At 43.0% G+C, this 21797-nt stretch overlaps 1 protein-coding gene across 1 annotated transcript; it reads left to right on the top strand.

Moving 5' to 3' along the window:
• Positions 1-648: 648 nt before the first annotated feature.
• On the top strand, positions 649-17396 carry CMTM7 (CKLF like MARVEL transmembrane domain containing 7). The gene is made up of 5 exons (XM_044417368.1): positions 649-979; positions 8328-8501; positions 11840-11938; positions 12870-12951; positions 15959-17396. Exons 1-5 carry the CDS (start codon positions 830-832, stop codon positions 15970-15972), a joined length of 519 nt encoding a protein of 172 aa, XP_044273303.1. The 5' UTR covers positions 649-829; the 3' UTR covers positions 15973-17396.
• The last annotated feature ends 4401 nt before the right edge of the window (positions 17397-21797 follow it).

Raw genomic sequence — 21797 nt, 5'->3', positions numbered from 1 at the left:
TCCCTGTTACTGTTTTTTGTTCATACCAAGAATTTCAGTTGAAGTCAATCAGGTCATTTCTTAAGAGTTTTTTTTAATGTTCAGCTCTTACTATTTTGGAACTTGGGTGGCAACACCCACAGCAAGAGCTAGCGCAGCTTCACTAGTTTTGCATGCAACCAGGCTTAGAGCTAGAGCGAAAAAGAGACAACTCTTAAAGGATTCACTTCCGGAACGTGCCAAATATTCTGCTAGTACCGCTTCAGGGCACCGTCACCGAACTGGATGGGGACTTACGATACGCTGAGGTGGGTGGGGGAAAGAAACTTTTTAGGGCAGTTTCGTAGAGCAGAGGGCGCGTTGCAGCCCAGTTAAAGCAAAGACAGGTTCGCCGCGGGCTCTCGTGCGCCACGGTTGGGGATTCACGCTTCCCCGTCCCCCGCGGCGCAAGGTTTTGCTGCTGCGGCGGCGAACTCCTCTGCCCTCCGCCGCCGCCTCCTTCCTGTTTTGCGCCCTCCCGCTCCCTCCAGCCGCTGCCTCCCTCCCTCCCCCCGTCCCTGCCCGCGGAGCGCGCAGGGACTGTCCTGTCCAGCCCCTTCCCTCGCTCAGGAAACGGCCCCTTCCTCGGGCAAGCCCTGCTACGTGGGGCCGCGCCGTCCGTTTCCCCCGGCTGCCTGGAGCTGGTGGCCTGGTGCGCCGCGCCTCTCCTGCCTTCCAAAGGCGCCCGGCGGCCGCACATCTGCCGGCCCCGCCCTGTCCCGCCTCCGGAGCGGCGAAGGCACCGCGGCGCCGAGCCTGGGAGGGGAGACCCCGGAGCGAAAGGCGAGAGACACGGCCAGAGGGGCGCGTAATGTCTCACGGGGTGCGCGTGATCCGCACAGACGCCAGCAGCGCAGCGGCGTCCAGCTCCGCTGCGCCGCCGCCCTCTGCGCCGGGCTGCGGCCACCTGGACCGAGGCTACGCGCGCTCTTGCTCGGCCATGCTGAAGGTGGCCCAGATGGTAAGCGCGAGGCGGGTCGAGGCGGCTCCCCGGGCCGCGTGGCAGCGGCCTCGGGCCGGGCGGCGGGAAGCAGCCCCTCCTTCCCTCCGGTTTCCCCGCCCGGCGTCTTGGTTCGCTGCAAGTTCTCCAAGGAAGGCGTGCGCCCGCCCGCCCGCCCGCCCGCCAGCCAGCCAGCCCGGTTCGTCGCCGCCGCCCGCCTTTTCCCTCCCCAGACGGGTGGCAGCGGCGGGCGAAGCGCTGCGCAGGTGTGGCCGCGCAGGGGCTTTCCTCCAGGCATCCCTCTGGCGCCGGATTTGGCCGCGCGGGACGCTGGAGGCGACGCTGAGGAGTAGGATGGCGCCTTCCTTCCCTCCTGGGGAGTTGGTGGAATCCGCCCGCCCCCCGCCCCCCCGCCCGCGCTAGGCTAGGATGAAGCGAGCCGGTGGGAGTCTGGGCGCAGGCAGGGTCTCCTTTTCTCACTAACTCCGAGATGCACTTTCTCCGATGGGGTGCAACAGCAGTGCCTTATAACGCGCAAGAGCGCACCGTGGAATATATGTATACAAGCGTGTGCTGCACATACACAAACCGCTCATAGGTTAACGCCCAGCTTTTCAAGACTGGCGGGCTTTAGGCGTAGTTACCTGCGGGTAAGCGAGCTTGCAAACCCGCCCTGCATGGCAGCCAACTCCTGAGTTGTTGTGAACGGAGTTAGAGTGAGCTGGCATGCTGCGTCCTGGCATATGACGTGCAAACGGGCTTGCGGGCCGTTGGATGGAACCCATGTTTCTTGCCCAAAAACAAAGAATTGAAGATTTACACATCACAGTTCCCAGCTCAGGCATCAGTAAGTGCGCGAATGATCATGTCTGGAATCAGCACGCTTGCTTATTCCCAGTGTAATTTCAGCAGCATCTTGAATTGTTTTAACGTCCAAACTAGCCCATTGAGTTGTAACAAGGGTTCTTCTTCAGCCAGCTGAAATAATAGCCTTTAGGGTTCAATTCGAAATGGAAACAGTCTTGCAAATCAGGGGAAACCTTTTAACTATGACCCTGAAGTAAGAGCTATATAAAGCAAAGAAGTATCCAGTCTCTGTTTAGCTATTTTTGTCAGCACTACTTCCCAGAGCAAGAAAAGCCTGTCAAAGACTGCCAGACACCTGCTTCAGCAGGTGATGTTCGCTTTCATCCTTGGCTATGCTGGATGCAGATAATGGAAACTGTAGAATAATTTAACTGGAGATACCAGGTTGGGGCAGGTTGCACTTGGGCCTCATTAAAAAGTCTTGGGAAGTGTGTGTGTCCACATGCAAATCCTTACACAAGAACTTGTGCAAATGAAAGCAGTTTTCTGCATTTGAAGTTTCTTCATAAGGTGGTCTTCCATTAAGCCCTTCCATGAACAGAAGCTTCTCACTTGCTGAAGAAAACCTTTGGATCCAATCCTTTACCTTGGTTATATTTTTATCTTGTGCATAACTAGGTTGTAAGTGCAATATTTGTGGCTTGGGCAACATAATTTTTTAAAAAAGTTTCTACATAAAAATACGTAGTCACTACAGTGTTTTTTTTTTTCTTTTTTCAGTAATCTTATCCCATATGAGGATTCAAGTAACATTGTTTTTGCTGTTGTCTTTGTACTGCTCATAACAAAAAAACAATTCAATGTTTTTAAAAAGAAGGGGTCTATATATTAGTAGACTTTCAGTCCTTTGGACAACACTGTAAAATCACTGCTGGTTTTCTGCAATAGTTGCAGGATTCATGTGTTAAAAAGGAAGTCTCAAAGGTATGTTTCCTGTTAGAAGACTGGAAGTTGATATTTTTATTGTCAACTACTTCCTCAAAGAGATTTTTTTTACTGTGCAAGCTAGATAAAACTGCTGCATATGATCGCCCTGATATCTGAAAGTTTAAAAATTGCATCCCACTCAAGCACATAGCTATGGCATTACTGCTTCTTGTGCAGAGGCTGATGTTTCGCACATTCTTGTTGCTATGTGCATGCATGATGGCTGGAATCCAGCTTTCACTGGAAAATGTATGAGTTTTCCAGGCTCTGTTGTTCCCCTTTTAGGAAATCTTTGTTATAATTATATTCACTCTCATGAGGAAAGGGGGTTTATGAACATTTTTCCTCCAGAGGGAAGGACTTGACTGGTAGGCTCAGAGTCTGCTGCCTTCAGGGGAAGGCACGTTTGCTTGTGGTTGCCTTTTTTGCTTAAATGGCTTTCTTCACAGAAGTGAATGATAATCTTTATAGGCCTGGAATTTCTGTCTGTGTGCTGGAACTGCGTCCATACAAAGGATTGCTGGCTCTCTGAAATAACATAGAAAACTTCCTGTTATTTCTTTTATAAACAAGAGAACATGTCACTAAACCTGGACAATCCAGAAATTTTAAAACACCAGTTAATGCACTTCTATTGAAGTAAGAGAACTCCTCAGCTTACTGATTATTGACATATAAAATGACATTTTACTTGGCTGAAATTTTGATGAATCAGAGTGTGGAATTGCACAAAACTCTTCATCAGACAGAATGGAAAAAGAAGGTCCTTCACAGTGTCATGCAATGGACAAAGTTGATTACATATATAAATATTTTATTCTCCGACAAAAGCAGGAATGGGCAACACACACCCTTCCAGATGCTTTGGCCTACAGCTCCTGTCAGACCTGGCAAGCATTTCTTGTGCTGAGGGATGATGGGAGCTGTAGGCAGTACTTCTGGAGAGCTGTAATTTGCCATGCCTGGACAAAGGCTACATGCAGTTCCCAATTCTGACAGTGGTTTGTTTATATTGTATTCAAATACTTGACTGCATTCAAGGACAATATATTCTGTGTTTAGGCTGGTTTTTGAAATGGGTTTTTGCTCAGACAAAGTAACATGCACTTGGGCTGGTGAATGTCTTCTAGGAAGGGTGTTCATATACACTCCAGCGAAGGGACAGTCATCCTTCCATTGTGTCACCGTATCATATAAGTCACTCCTGCAACGTTCACCTATCAGTATGGACAAGCATCAAACTGCGTCTAGCAAAATGTCTGGTGTTTGACATTCTGAAGTATGTTCTCAGTTTTTTTAACGCATAAAGGCATATCTTCTCCATAAAGTGCACTCTTAAAATCTGTCACAGTCCAGTTTCTTACACGTTTCTTATTTCTGCTTGATGAACACGCATTGTTTTCTTCCGCTTTCCACAGTAACTTTGGATTTTTTATGTACCATTTTATCCTACTTACAACTTGGGTATCTCTTTTAGTCAATTTTGGTATTTCATCATCTTTTAATAGTTCTGTGTATACTTTGCTTAGCTTCAAAAAGCAAAGACCGTCATACTGGACCATGAGAAAAAGAATCCACAGTTGGGCCGTACTTTGCTTAGATACCTTCAGCAGCAATCCTACCCCAAAATATTAACTGTCCAAGTTAATATGCATAGGTTTGCCCTGTAGATTTTCATATGCTAAGCCCATACATTCTTACACAGGGATAAGTCCTATGTAAGCGAATGCAGGCTTGCTTTTGAGTAGACATGCAGAACATTCCAGTTAGTTACCTTCAATGTAGAGTCTGTTAGAAAATTTCATTCTGCTACGTATTAAGATGTTGATATTATTGCAACTGTTGGTCTATGTTTAGTTGTTTGCTTTTTCTTTGAATACTTTAAAACTTTTCTATAGTCTATTTTAGAAACATTCACAAATCTCCCCCCCCCCCTCCCGGGATTCCCCCCTCTCCTCTCCATATGTATAGATACTTGGTGGGCGAACCTAAATTTAATGCTGTTCCTTCCCAATACCTTTCCTGTATGTTTTTGACTTGAGTTTTCATCACATCCACCAACTCTTTTTTCTCAGTTTCTTCTTCTTCTGAGTTTTTAAATTATGTTCTTTGTAGGTTTTGCTTAGTCTTGAAGGATTCTGGGGAACAAACATGCTTGCTCACTCCTTTATGACTTTTAGAGGATTCTAGTAAATGGAATTTTGGTGTCATGTTACTCTTCTAACTCTGTGGTTCTACATTAGCAAGTGGCTTATGTGAGGAAGTAGTTTTTCCTCCGTTGATGTGAAGTGTTTCCATCTTCTTCTGAATGTTTTTTTTTCCTTTATCATTTTGAACTTGCTGGCATTCTTTGGTGGGATGTGTCACCTTTTTTCCCAATGTAATGTTGGTAGAGGTTTTCGTTATAATATCCTGATTTTAGGCCAGACTGGTCTAGACAATCAGTGAATGGATTTTTTTCCTCTTTTTTCTCACAGGCTCAGAAATCCATCTCTGTTTAAGGCTATAGACATTCTTTTTCCCCCACAAAAATCTATACTGTCTGTAAATTAGTTTATGTACTTAGCATATTTCTATCCTACATTTGTTACATTTGCAAAGAGCTCGGAGCAGCTCACAGAAGCCCCCCCCCCCTTTATCCTCACAACTCAAAGGCTGAGACCTTTTCACTGGCCCAAAGTTAGTCATGAGCATCATGGATGAGTGGGGACTAAAACTAGGATCGCCTCAGTCCCACAGTCTAAAAAAGCTAACAGTTAGCCTTCTTCCCATCAAGTTTATCCATGTGTCAAACCAACTGTCTCTGTCCCAAGCTTTCATGCCATCATAGGTCAAATTTCACGGTCCCTTCTGGTTCCAAAACAAGCATCTTCCTCCGGCGCATGTTCAGAAATGTAAGCATCCACACTCAACATTTTCAGGTCGTGGATTATTTTCCATTTTAAAAACCTGCAAAATCTTAAAGTCCTGTCATCAGCAGGACAGGTGGGCTTGCATGGACTCTTAACACCTGGGCTGGCTGAGCACTCACTGTGACCAGCCTTTGGAGCCTCTCCTTGGCACGAACCAAAGCTGGGCAATTTTGGCTTCACTCGCACTCAGTTCAGTGCACCTCTTGCTACTGCTGCTGCTTTATTCTCCCCACATGTGCCTGTTCACAGCCACAAGTAGATGTTGTTTCCTCTTCATGAATCCTCCCATTGGATGTGCCAGCCTTTACTTACCCTGAAGTTAAATAAAAATAAATGGCTTTTCTGCAAACCATAAGCTTCCTCCCCAAATCACCACTGACCTTTCCCTCGTTCCAGTTTAAAACACTGCAAGTCTGCACACAGGACAACGATTTCCCTGGTTCAGGGAGTGTTTGTAAGGGAGGTGTGTCTTCCACATCTGGCTGTGGCGATATGGAACATGGTGATGATGCATCAGCTGGAATTGCATCCATTAGCTCCAGTCAAGAAGATGTGGGTCAGCAACAGCAGGGACAGGCAACTTGTGGCCCTCTAGATCTTGTTGCACTACAACTCTCATCATCCCTTACCATTGGCTGTGCTGGATGGGGCTGATGGGAGTTACACTCCAACAACTCTGGAGGGCTACACCCCTACTATAAAGTCAGGTTAGGTCCTTTGTGAAAGTTGTCAGGCATAGTTTTCTCTTTCTCTTTGGTAAGTCTTGCTGTCTTTTTTGGTTCTATTTTCCTGAATAAATCTGTGTAAAAGTTCTGAGTCTCTTTCTTATTCGAAAGCTGCCTGGACACAGATCTTTAGCAAGCACCCTAACAACACAATTTATAATACAGAGGAGAAAATGTAATTTTCCTTGATCTTTTGCATCCCGTGTTCCTAATCACTCCTAATGACACACTTAAGTGTGCGTAATGTAGTAGAACAGCAAACCACTTGGCTTTATTAGAATATTAATAGCTGCAAAACTTGTTCTTCAAATGGACCATTATCATAAGGAAATTACAGAGTAAGCACATCTCTTATCTCTTCTGGAAACATTTGGTCATTTTCCTTTCCTCCATTCATATTTGCTTTTCACATTGAATGCGTTTGGGCAAAATAATAAGCTTTGGTTTATTCTTATGGGAAAGACTCCGCATGAGCCCCTGGCTTCTGTGATTCCCCCTCCCTTCTCTTCCACTGGCATAGCCAGAAGGAGGATAATAGAAGCCGTCTGTGGTTATTGATTAGGTGTTGTGTCCAAATCCTAAACTGTGCTTCATCTTAATTATGATTTATTGAAAGAAGCTAGCTTTTTGAGCTAAGGTTTGAAGTTTGTTTGTTTCAGCAAACCATTGTTAGAATAACCACCTGTTCCCAGGTTCATATTAGCTGGGCAATTATTAAGCAAAAGTGCCTTCTGTTACGGCCACATGACGTGGAGGGGCATGTGCAGGCGTGTTCCCATAATACCAAGCCATGTTTGAAGGCTGCATCCTGATGCCATCATTGGCTCTGCAATGCTTGATAAGTGCCTGTGTGAGGTCATGTTTCATTTGCCATTTTGCCACCCTTACACAATAAGACGGGCATTTGCCTGTTATTTCGTAAAGCAGCAGATACAAGAAGAAAGAAATGACAAGTGCCTCTACTTCCCCTTCCTTAATATCAACATTTAAATGTCTGGCACCTTAATCTTACTCATACTCAGACATATCTGTAACAGAGTTCATCCTGGAACACAGACTTTCCTGCCCCAAACCAAGACCAAGAATGAGGTTTTTGTTTCAGTGATTAGAAGGCAGAAGCAAAAATGATTCTTGCATTTGGCTTTTTTTTTTTTTTTAATGGCCTGGAATAATGGCTCGCCATCTGACATTGCTGGTTTTCATCATGGGTTGGACACATGCTTATATTAGTTTTAAATATCTTTCTATAGCATAAACCCACTCCAGCTTCTGGGATGCAAACAGAAACTAGCAGTGGTATTTCTAAAGTGTTGCTATGTATGACAAACAGCACAGAGGTATTGGTCTGTCATTTGGTCTTTTCCATAATGGTGAAAAGTTCATGAAATGTTGGAGAGCCGTTAATAGAGTATTGATCTGTAATACTGGACAAAAATGGTTTCCTACCAATGTTTCCTGATGCTTTTATGAATACCTGTACGTATGTATTCCTCATTTAAAAAGTGACATTTTTTCTTGTCTCTAATATTTCACAGGTGCAATTTATGTGTAAAGCATTTTAAAAGTATTCTGTTCTTTTTGTAGTACAGAATAAAGCATATAGGATATAATTCCAGAGCTGTGAGATGTGATTGCTGATGACAAAACCCTTCACTTAGAGCCATGTCTGTCTTTAAGCAACTCCCTCATTCTTGGCAACCCAAATCTAACTGCGCTCACACTTTCACCTTCTGATTGCAAAGGTACTTAAATGATGCAAACTTGCTTAGGATGGTGTCACTGGAAAATCCCTATAACTCTGCATTTCATTGTCTTGTTTTTTGTATCTGTATGACTTTTCAAGAATTCCTGTTTAATTTTGAACCTTTCATTGTCCTGGAAACTGGCTTTTTATCCTGCATTCCCCACAGACCCCTTTCTTGGGTTGTTGCTTTTCAGTTTTTCCTGTTGATCGGGTTCATCCACATAAGATCTTCATGGTGGAGAAACCACAGCACATATACCTACTTTGAAATCGTCTCGATGTATGACTTTGTCGTAATTCTCATCTTCTACATTGTCTATGTCTTCAGAGCTTATCGTACGCTGACCTGCATCAACTGGGCACTTGCAGTAAGTTCTTCATAATTAAGATCACTGTTGTCCATTTCTCTTCGTTTACTGATTTGCCGTGTAACATTCACCAAGAATTAACAGCAAAAAAGAAAGTAAACTCTGGGCCAAAGGATCATGAAATATGCCAGTAAGCATGTTGCATTTTCTATGTAAAATTGAAATGAAAAACCACTTAAGCCACAGTGGATTCCTTGCAACAGGAAATACGACAGATTATAGTAATGCATGTACAGAAAATGAAACTAGAGTGATCTACTCCAAGCAGCGGAAACTCCTGGAAGTGACTTTTTATAACTTGTGTAATAGCAAAAATGTATAAAGGAGAACTTCAGAATTCCTCCCCTACTTCCAACCTTTGAATCCCCCTGAATCCAGGCTGTTTTAGGGATCTAACATGTGACTTGGCAAGTTGTGTTGTCAGCCACTGATTGAAGGCAATGCTTGCATGGCAGCTTCTTTGTTCAGAGTGACACCAGTAAGTTACCAGTTTGGGCAGGTTGTTGAAGATGGTGGCCTAGATGCATGATGTGATTCATTTCCTGATCTGGCCCTGCGTTCCCTACTGGGACCACTCCACAGTGTCAGTTGGAGAGGGGAGCCCATCTATTGTCCAGTGACAAAATGCTGGCTGCCCCTCTCACTTGTGAACGGGGAGACAATAAGCAAGTTTGCACTGAAATCTTGCAAGCACAACTGGCAAAGAAATACACAATGCAGCAGGACAAACTCTTGCTGTGATTTCCCCATTATCTGGGGGAAAAACAACCACTCACCCAAAATTGGGGTTGGGATTTCTAGAAAGAGAGATGCTCTAGTGATATTGGGCAGGTTTGCATAACATGCTAAACCACTGAATGAAGAAGCGATGGTGGGTGGGCTGTTTGCAGAATAATCCATTGTGAACAAGACAATAATAAGGCTCTCCTCCCCTCCTCCTCCCTCAGTCTTCCAGAAGGTATCCCAGTTTCCTTCACAACAGTGCCCATCTTGAATCTTTGATCATTACCCAATGTTCCTTTGCAGCCATGTTGTTTTATGCTCTGAGCCTCAAAATGCACAATCAGGATTGCATTTTTTCAGTTCCACAAATGTCTTTGTATTTGTTGTTGTCGTTGCCATCACACTCTGCCCTTATGATTGCCTGATGCAGTCCTGCCTGGTCAATGCCATGTACGTTTCAGCAGCCAAAGGAAGTGAAGTGCACTTTGTTAACACTGACGGAAGCGGGCGAGACCACACTCAGGCTGATGTGCACATTGCCAGGCCCTGAAGAGTGGGGTGAGTTAATATCTCCCCTGTCTGAACGAGCTGGAGATCTGGGGAAGTGTTGAAAATGTAGAGAACTGTCAGTTCAGCCCTGGAAATCCAGAGGATTAATCGCTGAGGGAGAGATCTTGCTGCCATCCCCTTTCAACGCACCCCCTTTCCCCTGCATTACCAGGGACATTCAGTTGGCAGCTTTGTGTTCAAAGCAGCCAATATCTAGTTGCATCTTGCCAATTTGCATCTACCTTATGAGGTGCACTTTCTTCCCTTTGACAGCAGAAAATTACAAGAATATTGACTGGGCAAGACTACATATATCCTGCAGTCCTAACTGTGCACTTGTGCAGCCCTGAAAGACTGGGTATTTTTTTTTTTTTAATGATAAGGTGCATATTTCTGGGGCACAGAAGTTCGTGACGATCACTCCAAAGTGCTGCTTGAGCTTTGGTGCATCACAGGGGTGATTGCAAAGAGCGGCAAGGGCTTTTGCCACTCTTGTTGAGCAGTTCACTATCTGCTCCCTGCAACCCAAGATGGAATCAGTCTCCTTGGTTCAGACTACACAATAACCAACCCCTAGAACAAGCCATGGGTTGTCATGGTGGCTCATTTCCTAAAAAGCTGACTTGTAGGTAGCAATGTGGGTTTATACAGCACAACAACCTACCATGGCTACTTATGCACAATGGGGTATGGGATCATGAAAACATACTCCTTGTGATTTTCCTGTTGTAGTTTTTCAGTGATGAATGATGTATAAATTCCCAGACTACCCAGAACAGAGCTTACTTTCAGGAATAGAATATCTCTCCTGGGACCATTGTATCACTTCATAAAGGAAGTGAAAGTTGACAGTAAAACGCTTGTTAATGTTAAACACAGCTTTGCATGTAGCAAATTTGCATGTTGGGGGGGAGGGTAGCCTTGGCTCCATCTGGCAACCATGGCAGGGTAGCTTTCCATAATAACATACAAACATACCATTCTTTAAGGCTGTGCCATTTGTAATTTCTGAACATAGTTGAGCTCTCTTGCCATTACTTATTTCTTTGTCATCCTGTCCAATGCACTCCTGCAGTTTTTTGAGCCAGTGCGGGGTAGTGGTTAAGGGAACTGAACTGGGATTTAGAAGATCTGGATTCTAGTCCTCACTCAGCCATGAAATCCATTGGGTGACTGGGCCATTTGCTGCCTATCAGACTAGCCCACCTCACAGGTTAGTTGTTCCAGGAATAAAATGGAGAAGAGGTACTCCCTGTAAGCCACCTTGGGTTCCTTGCAAGTGGACAGAAAGCAGGCTATAAATGCAGTGTAATAAGGACAATAATGTTGTCGGGGGGCTTTTCCCTCTGCACGTGGGAAATAATGGGGGAAATTACAAGAAAAGAACAAATCTGAAGTATGAAGTGGTATACAATGGATTTTACAACATAGACAGAGTGCCAAGGTTTTCCCTAGCCTATTTTAAGAAGCTGTTGATGGTAGAATGAATCATTGTTAGCTGCTGGGTTATTCAGTAATTTCCCATTAATTTCAGTAGAAGTCAATCAGATTCCTGATAGCTTAGGAAACTGTATTTAATTACTTTCAAAATGAGAAGTGGAAGAAGAATGAAACAAGTACAACTGAACCTGTAATTGTTGAAGCATATAAAACAGCTTCATACATTCAGGAACGCCAGCTATATGGAATGCATACCATACACCTGTCTCACAGTAGCCCTTTTGCCCATTGGGTTTCTTGGCCTTGCCCACACATAGAGAGTGAGGAATCCAAAGCAAAGTCTCTGTCTGTACAAAATCCCAAAAAGGACTTTTTGTAGGGAATACAGGAGCAAGTTACAGCATTGTCACTTTCCATGGGGTTACGGAAAGCATTTAATGCTGCCTTTCATCTAGGAAATATTACCTAGGTGAGAGAAGATGTGTAGCATTAGGTTCACTTTTTCACATTTTGCTAAAAACATGAGAATTTGTTGGCTGGCACTGGGGCTGCTTTAGGTGAGTCACACTGAAATGTGGCTTGGATAAAGTTCTCTTCTAAACCGGGTTGTGCTTGTTTACTTTCAGGAGTTTCTGCATTACCTAATAGGTTCCATCCTGCTCCTCATTGCATCTATTGTGGTAGTAACAAAAAACTCCAACTCACCAGTCCTTACAGCTGGAGCGGTGAGTTTTGCATACTTCTGCATTTTGGCTTGCCAGTGTTTTTGTGGTTTTCAGTCACCAGTGCAAGCAGGTCTTTGGGGAATACAAAGAACCTGTTCTGATCATATGTGCATGAAACCTGTGTGGTCTGTATGTATATTTGGTTGGAATATGTTTGTTTAGGTTATTTGTACAGTGAATTTCTTGACTGTACTTCTGCTTAGTTTTCTCTGCTAATATATTTTAGCAGGCATTAAGTTTGGCTTCTTAATGAGCCCAAAGCTCAGCTACTTCACAAGCCAGTCTCAATGACCCTTGGTCTTTCTATTCATTGAGTGCTTTGTTTTCTATCAAGTCCATTCCTTTACTCTCACAGAACTAGGCATTTCCTCTGGCTCCTTCCACAACTGATTAACTAATTAGACAAATCATTCCAACCTCATGTTGGAAGGACAGGAAAGGGGTTTTTAAATCATATTAATGTAAATGGGATCTGCATCAGACATTCCCAGTAGATTGCATAGATGGTTGTTACCTAGCCAATTTTTTTCCCATGATCCCAAGAGGTCCTCCAAAAATCAAGGTCCTCCAAAACTCATGTCTGCTGTTGAACATCATGCTAGATGGCTGCAGCACGGTGTCATTGAGGAATTCAAAGGTATCTCAAAGAATTCAGAGCATCCAGATCACAACTACCGCTGAATACACTCCATAATAATTAGCTACTGGTCAGAAATAATTTAATTCAATCTATGAAGTGCATGTGAATCAGTACATAAAAATTAGGAAGTTAAATTGTACTGAACAAGTTTTATGGCAACTTGATGTATGCCAGGTTAATAGAAACCTTGGTGGTGCACGGATTCTAAATATGGATGTAGAATATATAGGATCCTGTCTGTTGGATCGCTTAATTGATGTAGAGCTTTTGCTGCTGTTTTTCTTTCAACAGGTGTTTGGCTTCTTGGCTACATTTCTGTGCATCTTAAGTATATGGCTATCCTACAAAGTCTCTTTTGTCACACAGTCAACAGGTAAGCATCCGATCAGCATCATTGCATCAACCAGCTCTACACCACACATTTGTACTTGCATTCTCTGAACATGGGAGGAGCAAGTGGTAATGGTAACCCCATGACACTATTTGTTCAGACCTCATAGTGCATTCTCTGTTATCGTCAGGTTGATGGAAAATGACAGGCAAACAAAAGCAGTTTGACTTTTCATCAGTTTCAATGAAAGTGGAAATATTTTACCTAAGTTAAGCCAAAGTATACAAGAGCTGATGGAGATGAGAAGAGGATAGCAAAGGGAGGATTCTTGGAAGAGAAGGACAGGTTATGGATAGGGTTCTTTGTCAGATTGCCCTCCTTCTGATCTTCTAGTCTGGCCTTGCCATCAAAACTGCAGAGGTCTGAGCCGTGAGAAGCATAGCCTTGTTTGCCCGACAGCAGTGGTAGACAGGCAGAAGGTAGAGATGGATCTATTGGTAGATTTCTCGGTAAACTCTGAATCAGCAAGGATTCCAAACTGATTGCACTACCAGAAATAACATTATAGCCCCCCTAAATTATCCTGCTGAAATGAAGAAAACCTGGGGTAACCAGGAGTGAATCTTCGTATGAAAAGACAGTGAACTTGAATTCCTGGTACTCCAGCTAAATATTAAGTAACTCCCACAAATTTTATGACTGCCTATTCCTGCCCTACTTCTCTTGAACCTTGAGATGCACTTCAGTGCTGTACTGCAATCTAGAATTACATTAGAATGTAATAGGATCTGTGCTGTATCTGACTAAGGATCCATCTAGTCCAATATTCTGTTTGTGCAGCAGCCAACCAGTTGCCCACAGAAAACCCACAATACACTCCTGCCTAAGGTTTCCAACAACTGATGTACATAGGCAAACAGTTCCTGATACTAAGGTAACATAGAGCCCAGGATTAGTGGATAATGGTAGTCTTCTTCTCCCTTAATTTGTCTAAACTGCTTTTAAACCCATACCAGTTGCTGAGCATCACTGCATCCTGTGGAGGCAAATTCCATAGTTTAACATGGTACCGCGCCAAGTGTTTCCTTGCATTTGTCCTGAATCTCTCACCAGTTAGTTTCCTTGGATAACCCCAAGTTCTAGCAATATAAGAAAGGAAGACAAATGCTCCCTATCTACTTTCTCTGTACCTTACCTAACTCTGTATGCCTCTCTTGTGTCTCCCCTTACTCCACCTTTTCCTAAGCTAAAAAAATCCTACCTGTTGGAACATTTAATGATAGCATAGTTGCTCCAGTCCTTGGGTCATTTCAGTTGTCCTCTTCTGCACTTTTTCCAACACTACAGTATCCTTTTTTAATGTGTATTGACCAGAACTGTACACAGTATGCTAAGTGTGGTCATACTTGTGTAAGGGGAGTATGATACTGTCTGTTATATCTTCAATTCCTTTCTTATCCATGCCTAACACAAAGTTCACCGTTTTTGCAGCAGCCCCACTTTGGGTTGATAATTTCCATCTATGAAATTAGGCAATCCATGCCTGAGGTGACTATAAGATTAAAGGATTTGTTTGGCAAAGCTTTCATAGAATCATAGCCTAGTAGAGTTGGAAGAAGGTCATCAGGTCCAACCCCCTGCTGATGCAGGACACCAGTTTACACCATCCCACTCAGATGAGTGTCCTGTTTCTTTTGGGATGTCTCTAGTGTGCGAGAGCCCACAACCTCTCCAGGCAACTGGTTCCACTGTTTTATTGTTTTGACTTCTTGCTATCTAGCCTGAATCTGGGTTGTCACAGCTTGAATTCATTGTTCCATGTCCTATGCTCTGGGATGAGCAAGAAGAAATCTTGAGCTTCCTCTTTGTGACAGCCTTTCAGGAACTTATAAAGTGATATCACGTTCCCCCATAGTCTTCTCTTCTCAAGGCTGAACACACCCGGTTCTCTGTGTCTCTCCTCACAGGGCCATGTTTCCAAACCTGGATCATTTTTGTTGCCCTTTCAAGCCATGCAAGTTCACACAAACTGCTAATGTGGACTGTTCCCCCTGCAGCTTCCTCACTGATTTCCCTGTTATAGAAAACATGTTTGGCCCATCAGTATCACTTGACCTCTTCCATTCCATCCCAGGCATGAGCATTTCTCCTTCTATAAACCACTGATTTCAAGAATTCCTGTTTACGGAATGCACAGGAAAAAGTGAACTTAAAAATCAGGATGGATTTGCTCATTAGCTGCTTCAAGAACAGGAGGATACAAATTTTTAAAAAACAGTCCTGTCATTCCTGGAAACTAGTTCTCCTCCAAGGCCATACACTTCTCCAGCCGCAGAAGGGGGAATGTGGAATTCAGTCCTTCCCACTCTCCCACGCACTTACCGAGGAAAAATATGGTGCCTGCATTATGAGGATGCTGAAGAGATGTTGGAGGGAAGAAGAGACCAGATGATGAAGGATCCTATGTTCTCCTCACCCCCACCTCACCCCAACCTGTTAGATCTCCAGTCTAGAAGAAGAAGAAAAGGCAGGCAGAGGCGAAAATCCCCTTTGTCACTCATCTCACTGTACCGGCAACAGCATGGTGAGGCCCTGGGTAATCAGGAGCCTCCAAGACTGCACCTTAAATATTCAGTTTTAGTTAACACTGTAATTTAGTGGGTGAGCCTAGCCACTAGCAGCTAAAAATAATATCCTTTGAACACACTTCTTGGGATTTTCTTATTTCACTCATGCCCAAAATTTTCCCCTCAAATTATGTACTGCATTTCCACTAAAGCCATCTTTTTGTATATACATTAAAAATAAATACCTTAGATCCAGTATTTCCCATTTCCATCCCATCCATGTGCATGAGGTTCATTCATCTGTGTATGACAGAATTAATACTTGGCTGGGCTAGTCATCCTGCAAGTTTGTGATGGAAGCAATCTAGATTTCCACCAAGTGTTATGCTGAGCAGAGTAACAATGCTTTCTTCTCAATCAGACATATGTTTGCAGCAAGTTGATTCTATTGTTTTCTTTCTCTATCGCATTTGTTTATTAAGATGCTGTTGTGTGAGTTTTGCTGTTTCAAGATGTGTACGCCACATTGGAGAAATCTACTTGCCAGAGGGAAGACAAAGCAAATGTCTGCAAGATGGAACTCTCTCCCGGTGACCTTTGTGGGGAAACGTCTTAAAGGCTGACCCTTCTGAATTTCATCTCATGGTCCTTCACTAAATTGGAAGTATCCCAGCAATCTCTACACTGTATCACCTTGGTTCCCGTCAACTGTGTTCCACCTGCAGAGATTCTTGGGCCCAAGTTGAACTATGCTGTAGTTCTTTCTTTAAAGAGAAAAGAAACCCACGCAAAGGAACCAAAGTGCCGAGGCCAAAGGCTGCATTTCCTGGGTGCGGTTCCATTTGTTAGCTCCACTCTCCTTACAGTGATAGCATTCAACCCACCAGGGAGTAGGATCTGAATTCTTGTTTTTATCAGACATTCAAAGTAGAAAATGGACTCTGCTTTCATCTATTGCTGCCAAATGCTGAAAAAAATGTACCTCAAACCAGCAACTGTTACATACTATGCTGTATCTGATATGTCTCTTTCTTATGTCTGCTTTTTGTGTTTGCAACTGTTCTTGTCACTTGTCAGGAATGGCATTTTATAAATTGCATTTCGACTGGCTTACTGTGAACATTTCCTTGGAAATGAACCAATGTTACTTTTGTATTCTGGTTTTGTTTCATTTTAAGTATTTTATTCAAGATAAAAAATAAAAGTGTTTTAATTTACTTTGTTATATTTGAAAAACATAATTTCTCTTTTCTTGATGCATGCCCATGCCTCTTGGACACCCTGTTCTCAAGCATTTGACATGATGTTGCTGAGGATTATCAATACAGATACTTGAGCCTCCGCAGTAAGTAGCTCCATTAGCTGGAATGGCCCTAGGAAAATCTAATTATTATTTATTCAATTTATACCCTGCTGTTCAGCCAAAAACTGGCACTCAAAGCAGCTTGATTTTTTTTAAACATTTACAAAGGAACAGCTAATTGTTGTGGGTGGTAGTTGTTCTAAAAAAAGCAAATTCTCTTTCATAAATCTCAATTTCCTGGTCTTCAAAACACAGCAGTTTGGTCCTAGAAATTCAACTGCACTGTGTGACATTTGGCTGCATGAATGGGAGAGCGCACAATTGGATGAGCGACACTGCAACATGTGGAGAGGGCACTGACATAAAAGAAAATGTGCTCTATGCAGCAATTAATGTGCACCGCAGCTGAATAAATGATATACAGGCAGTCCCCACATTGTGAACAAGCTCCGTTCCTGGAAAAATGGAAATGCATCTTTAAGTCAAATTTGTACATAGTCAGCGCTCCACATTCATGGAGCTTAGGGGCAAAGGACCCCCATTAAAGTGGAAAAACTATAAATATTAATCACCACCCCCAGCTCACCTGTGCCGCCTCTTTGCAGCAAGGACATGCTGGAGAGATTTTCCTCTCCGGATAGGTGAGGCAGGAAGGGCTGCTTTGGAGCCCTCTCTGTCCCTTCCCCATCACTTCCTCTTTTTCTCTATGGTAGTGATGATTCCCCACAGTATTTTGTTTAATTAAAGGCTTTATGGCAGTTGGTTCATAAGTATGAGTTGTTTGTAACTCAGATGGTCATAATGCAGGGACTCCTTGCAAAGTATGTAAAGTGGTATTTAATCATTAAACCCAGCAGCTTGAATTGGACCTACAGTGGAGTTGATGATAACCTGAAGGCTGTGTACTGGTCCAGTTGTAGTTCTAAGCATTTTTTTTTTAAGGCAGCCCCACATAAAGTACCTTAGCCTGGATGGTACTAAGTGTGGACTGATCCTTTTTGGCCACCAGAGTATAGCTGGGATGCTGGCTACAAATAGTACTCTTGACCCACCACCTGAACATCCAGAAGCCACAAAATCATACCCTATTTAAATGGTCTCTGTTGGTGCGAGTTGACCTACAGCATTACTTCAGCAGCAGTCCTCCTCCCTTGCTTATTAAATGCTCTAACATCTGCTTAATGCAGATTTCTTATCCAATTCAAAAGCTTCTGTTTCTTGCTTTTACTGGTTTCATTTCCGTCCTATGCTTTTTCCTCCTGCAGAGAGCCCGAGGCAGCTTACCTGGTCATCATCATCTCCATTTTATCCTCACACTATGAACATTTATCTTCTGCCATTTATTTTTTCACTATGACCAATAAAGGTAACACAGACTTTGATACATTTCAAACCGAGCAGCCAATTTTAGCCCTGCTAACTTGACTGGCACCGGGGAATGGAGAACTGCTGTTAAATATTTACAGAATGCCGGTAAGCAGGTGATACACAAAATAGAAGAGTCAGAGTCCCTACTAGTCAACTGGTAATTGCATTTGAACCAGAACTAAGTGTACAAATGGTCGCCTTTCACAGTTACCTCCAACCCCAAGCAGCTAGGAGTAATGCTCAAATAACCTATCGCCTGCATCACTATGGTTCAGCACAGAAATCTGTGGCCCTCCAGATGTTGGGACTATCACTGGCTGTACTGATGGGGGATTGATGGGAATAAACTGGAGTTGATATATAGTCTATGATCTAGGACATATGTGGACTAAACTTAGGATGGATCCAGAGAAGACTACCTTTATAGATGAAAGACTACAGATGTTTGAGGAGAAAACCAATTTTTCTAGGGGAAACTACTTGTTCTTTGCACTGGCATGGTCTCATTTTATCATAAGCTATACTATTTGGTCATGAGCAGAACTAAGTTAATTTCTTTCTTACTCTTGGCATAAAACTTAAAAAAAATATTCCAGAGTGCTCCAGGGAAATGTTTTTTTAATCTTCAAAAATATGTGGAGGTGTTTGTACATTTGAAGAAACACAACACAAAATCAAAATCCAATGTGGCAAAGTAGGGTAGTGTTGGACTAGGGGGCTGGGAGAGATCCAGGGTCTGGTATCCTCTTGGCCATGAAGCTCACTGAGTGACTTGCAGCTGGTCTAACTTAGTGGGTTGTTTTGAGGATAAAATGGAGAGGAAGAAGACCTTGTGAGCCACTTTGGATTCCTTTTAAGTGGAAGAACAGTGGGGTATAAATGTAATCCAATCACAAAATATACATGGAGATAGCCAGGACTAATTGTTGGGGGACACACTGTAGAGTTTCAAAATTTAGAACTTCTCCCTTCCAGGCAAATATTTTTCCTCTATCATGCCCCCCACAGGGGAAAAAAACCCAACAACAACTGTAAGATTGTTATTATATTGCAAGCACACAGACCCCTACAAAATATTCAGCAAAGGCGCTAAAGCAAAGGGGGCATGACTTAGTATGCACCTATAAATGCATACTTAGTATACAGTGGACATGACTTAGTATGCACCTATAAATTTCTTAAGAGGTTTTTTGAATTTGACTGGTATATAACTTTGGACAGCATTCCCAATACTGTTGCAAAGATGATCAGTGACACAACCATAGGTCAGACTACAGACCAGTCTGTTACATTTTGAACCCAACCTATTAAAATCTAAAAAGTACAGTCCTATATATGTCTACTCAGAAGTAAGCTTCATTGAGTTCACAGAGATTTAGGATGCAGTAGGACTGCACACTTACTTTTCCAAATGATTGAGTGTCTAATACTGTAGCCTTATTATTTTTAGCTGCTTGGTACATCTGGAGGATGTAGAGATGAAGCAGAGATATTTTAAGAATATTTACAAGGGAGATAGTTCCTTTTCCCAGATAATCAAAGAGTTTTCCTCAGCGCTTCCTCTTCATAGCCTAACAGCTCCTGTTGCTGCTTCAGGATAAAACAAGGCAGGTGGGTGGTGGGAAAGAAATTAATGCTTAGTTAAGCCATTTAAGCTTTAAACCTGGCAACATGCGCCATGCTTGGCACTGTTAGTGAGCAAACTAAATGGTACATGAAGATACAAACACCCTTTCAAGCAAGGCTCTAAGCAACCAGAGATGGTTCATGTGACACGCTGTTTGCATGATCAGAGGGCAGGCTATGGGCCCAGGAGCTCCAGCTGTTAATGCTACAGGCTTGGGGGAAACTATCATTATTAATGCATATATAGCAGTTTATCATGCATGACAGCAAATAATGATACTCTTGGCCGACTTAGACTGCACTAGCAGTGGGCAAAAACAAGATGCTTAAATGGGCAGTGAGCTACCAGAACATGCAGGCAGATACAACAAAAATGAAGGTAAAAATTATAGGATACAGGAGAGAATTAAAGGGAAAGTGCACCAGAAGTGGAACACAGGTAAAACACCAAGGAATCATTGTTCACAAGGGAAGATTTTGCCTTGTATGTGTGACCATGTCAGGCTGTTCCATCAAGTGACACACAGTTTGGCACAAAGGCAGGGCATTGCTGTTTACTCTGGCATTCATGGTGCTGACCATACTGCATGATGAGCCTTTTGACTACCAAATCAGTACTACGAATCCAAACAACCAGTTGCTTAGCGAGTGAAACCGACAGTCAAAGGAACAGACATTCCAGGATATAAGGTAGCATTTAATGGAACAAAAATAAGAGTGAATACTATCTCTCACATCTTCCCAATGTTCTATAACTTTGGGAATCCACCAAAACACACTGAGCAAATTGGCTTTTGGCTCACAGTGATGCCAGCAGTTGGTATTAGCTCTAATTATTAGTAGGCTTCTATATCTGCATTTCAAAATTTTATTTATTTATAATCCACTTTGTTCTGCAAAGTACCCAAGGCATCTTACACAATCTTCCCCATGCTCTCCATTTGATCCTCACAAGAAACCTGAGGAGTAGGTTAGGCTGAGGTCAACATCTGGCCCAAAGTCACCCACTGAGCTTCATGGCAAAGTAGGGACTAGAACCTGGATCTCTCCAGTCCCAGTCCCAGTCCCACATTCTAACCACTATACCACACTGTCTCTCCACCTAGGCAAACTGGGGCACTATAATTTTAATGATTCCATTCCATACTTTTACTGAACACAAATAATTGGGCACTTTAACCTAAGTCTGTGTGATGTTGGGGTGTTTTGTGCAATACAAACCTTACCGGAATCACTCTGGCTCATGTCAGCTGTACCTATTTTTGTGATTAAAAGAAGTGAAATGTAATGAGCCCTGTGGCTTTCTAGGCAAGAAAACAGTCAGCCTACCCTGTGCTTTCATTCACAACAATGTCCAATATCCACCCAGTTTGGGCCTTTATTTTGGACACAGCCTCTTGGAAATAGTCCATGCATGTGTAGAATTTGATCCCATTTCCTGAGATCTCAAAAAGCTCCCATAACCCCTTTGGTTCGAGGAGGCAAGCCAAAAAGCTCATATATCATGACTAGGAGCACACTGGCATTTGGCAGCTGTGGAAAATTCATTTAAAGCATTTAAGTGCAGATGTACTGTAATTACCTTTACAGCGACAGTACAAACAGTGCTAGAAACAAGTTACTTAATTACTTCCATTAATTCTAGTTCTCATTACTGTAGGCCACTGTGATGGCAAACTGTGTTTGGGGTGAGTGCTGTTTTAGCAGTACAGCAGAACAGACAAAACTGATCAGCTGATCACAGTGAAAGTCCTTCCATGTTGTTTAGTTAATGCTGTTTCTAGTTTTGTTTTTCACCTTCTCTCAAGCTATCATGGGAGAAGAGGGACTGTAACTCAGTTTGTGCACAGAAAGTCTTGGTAAATTCCCGGCATCTCCAGTTTTAAAAGGTGATGGAAAAATGTTTGCTGAAGGCCTGGGAGAGCAGTCAAGAGCAAACAATCCCAACTGTGTCAAAAAGGGTCACCCACGTTCCCGTCATTTGTTCAATGGATGGATTGGGTAACCAGTTAAGATGCCCATAA

The sequence above is a fragment of the Varanus komodoensis genome, unplaced genomic scaffold, assembly GCF_004798865.1.
Source record: "Varanus komodoensis strain SLA01 unplaced genomic scaffold, ASM479886v1 scaffold10, whole genome shotgun sequence".
NCBI lineage: Eukaryota > Metazoa > Chordata > Lepidosauria > Squamata > Varanidae > Varanus > Varanus komodoensis.
Note: the sequence above shows the minus strand (reverse complement) of the source record. Positions and strands in the feature narration are given on the sequence as shown.

What these genes read in the sequence shown, in the direction of transcription:
- CMTM7 (XM_044417368.1), top strand. Translation starts at nt 830, where the DNA reads ATGTCTCACGGGGTGCGCGTGATCCGCACAGACGCCAGCAGCGCAGCG. An exon ending in GCATCAACTGGGCACTTGCA is followed by an intron (nt 8,502 to 11,839) that starts GTAAGTTCTTCA and finishes GTTTACTTTCAG; the next exon opens with GAGTTTCTGCATTACCTAAT. An exon ending in CAGTCCTTACAGCTGGAGCG is followed by an intron (nt 11,939 to 12,869) that starts GTGAGTTTTGCA and finishes TTCTTTCAACAG; the next exon opens with GTGTTTGGCTTCTTGGCTAC.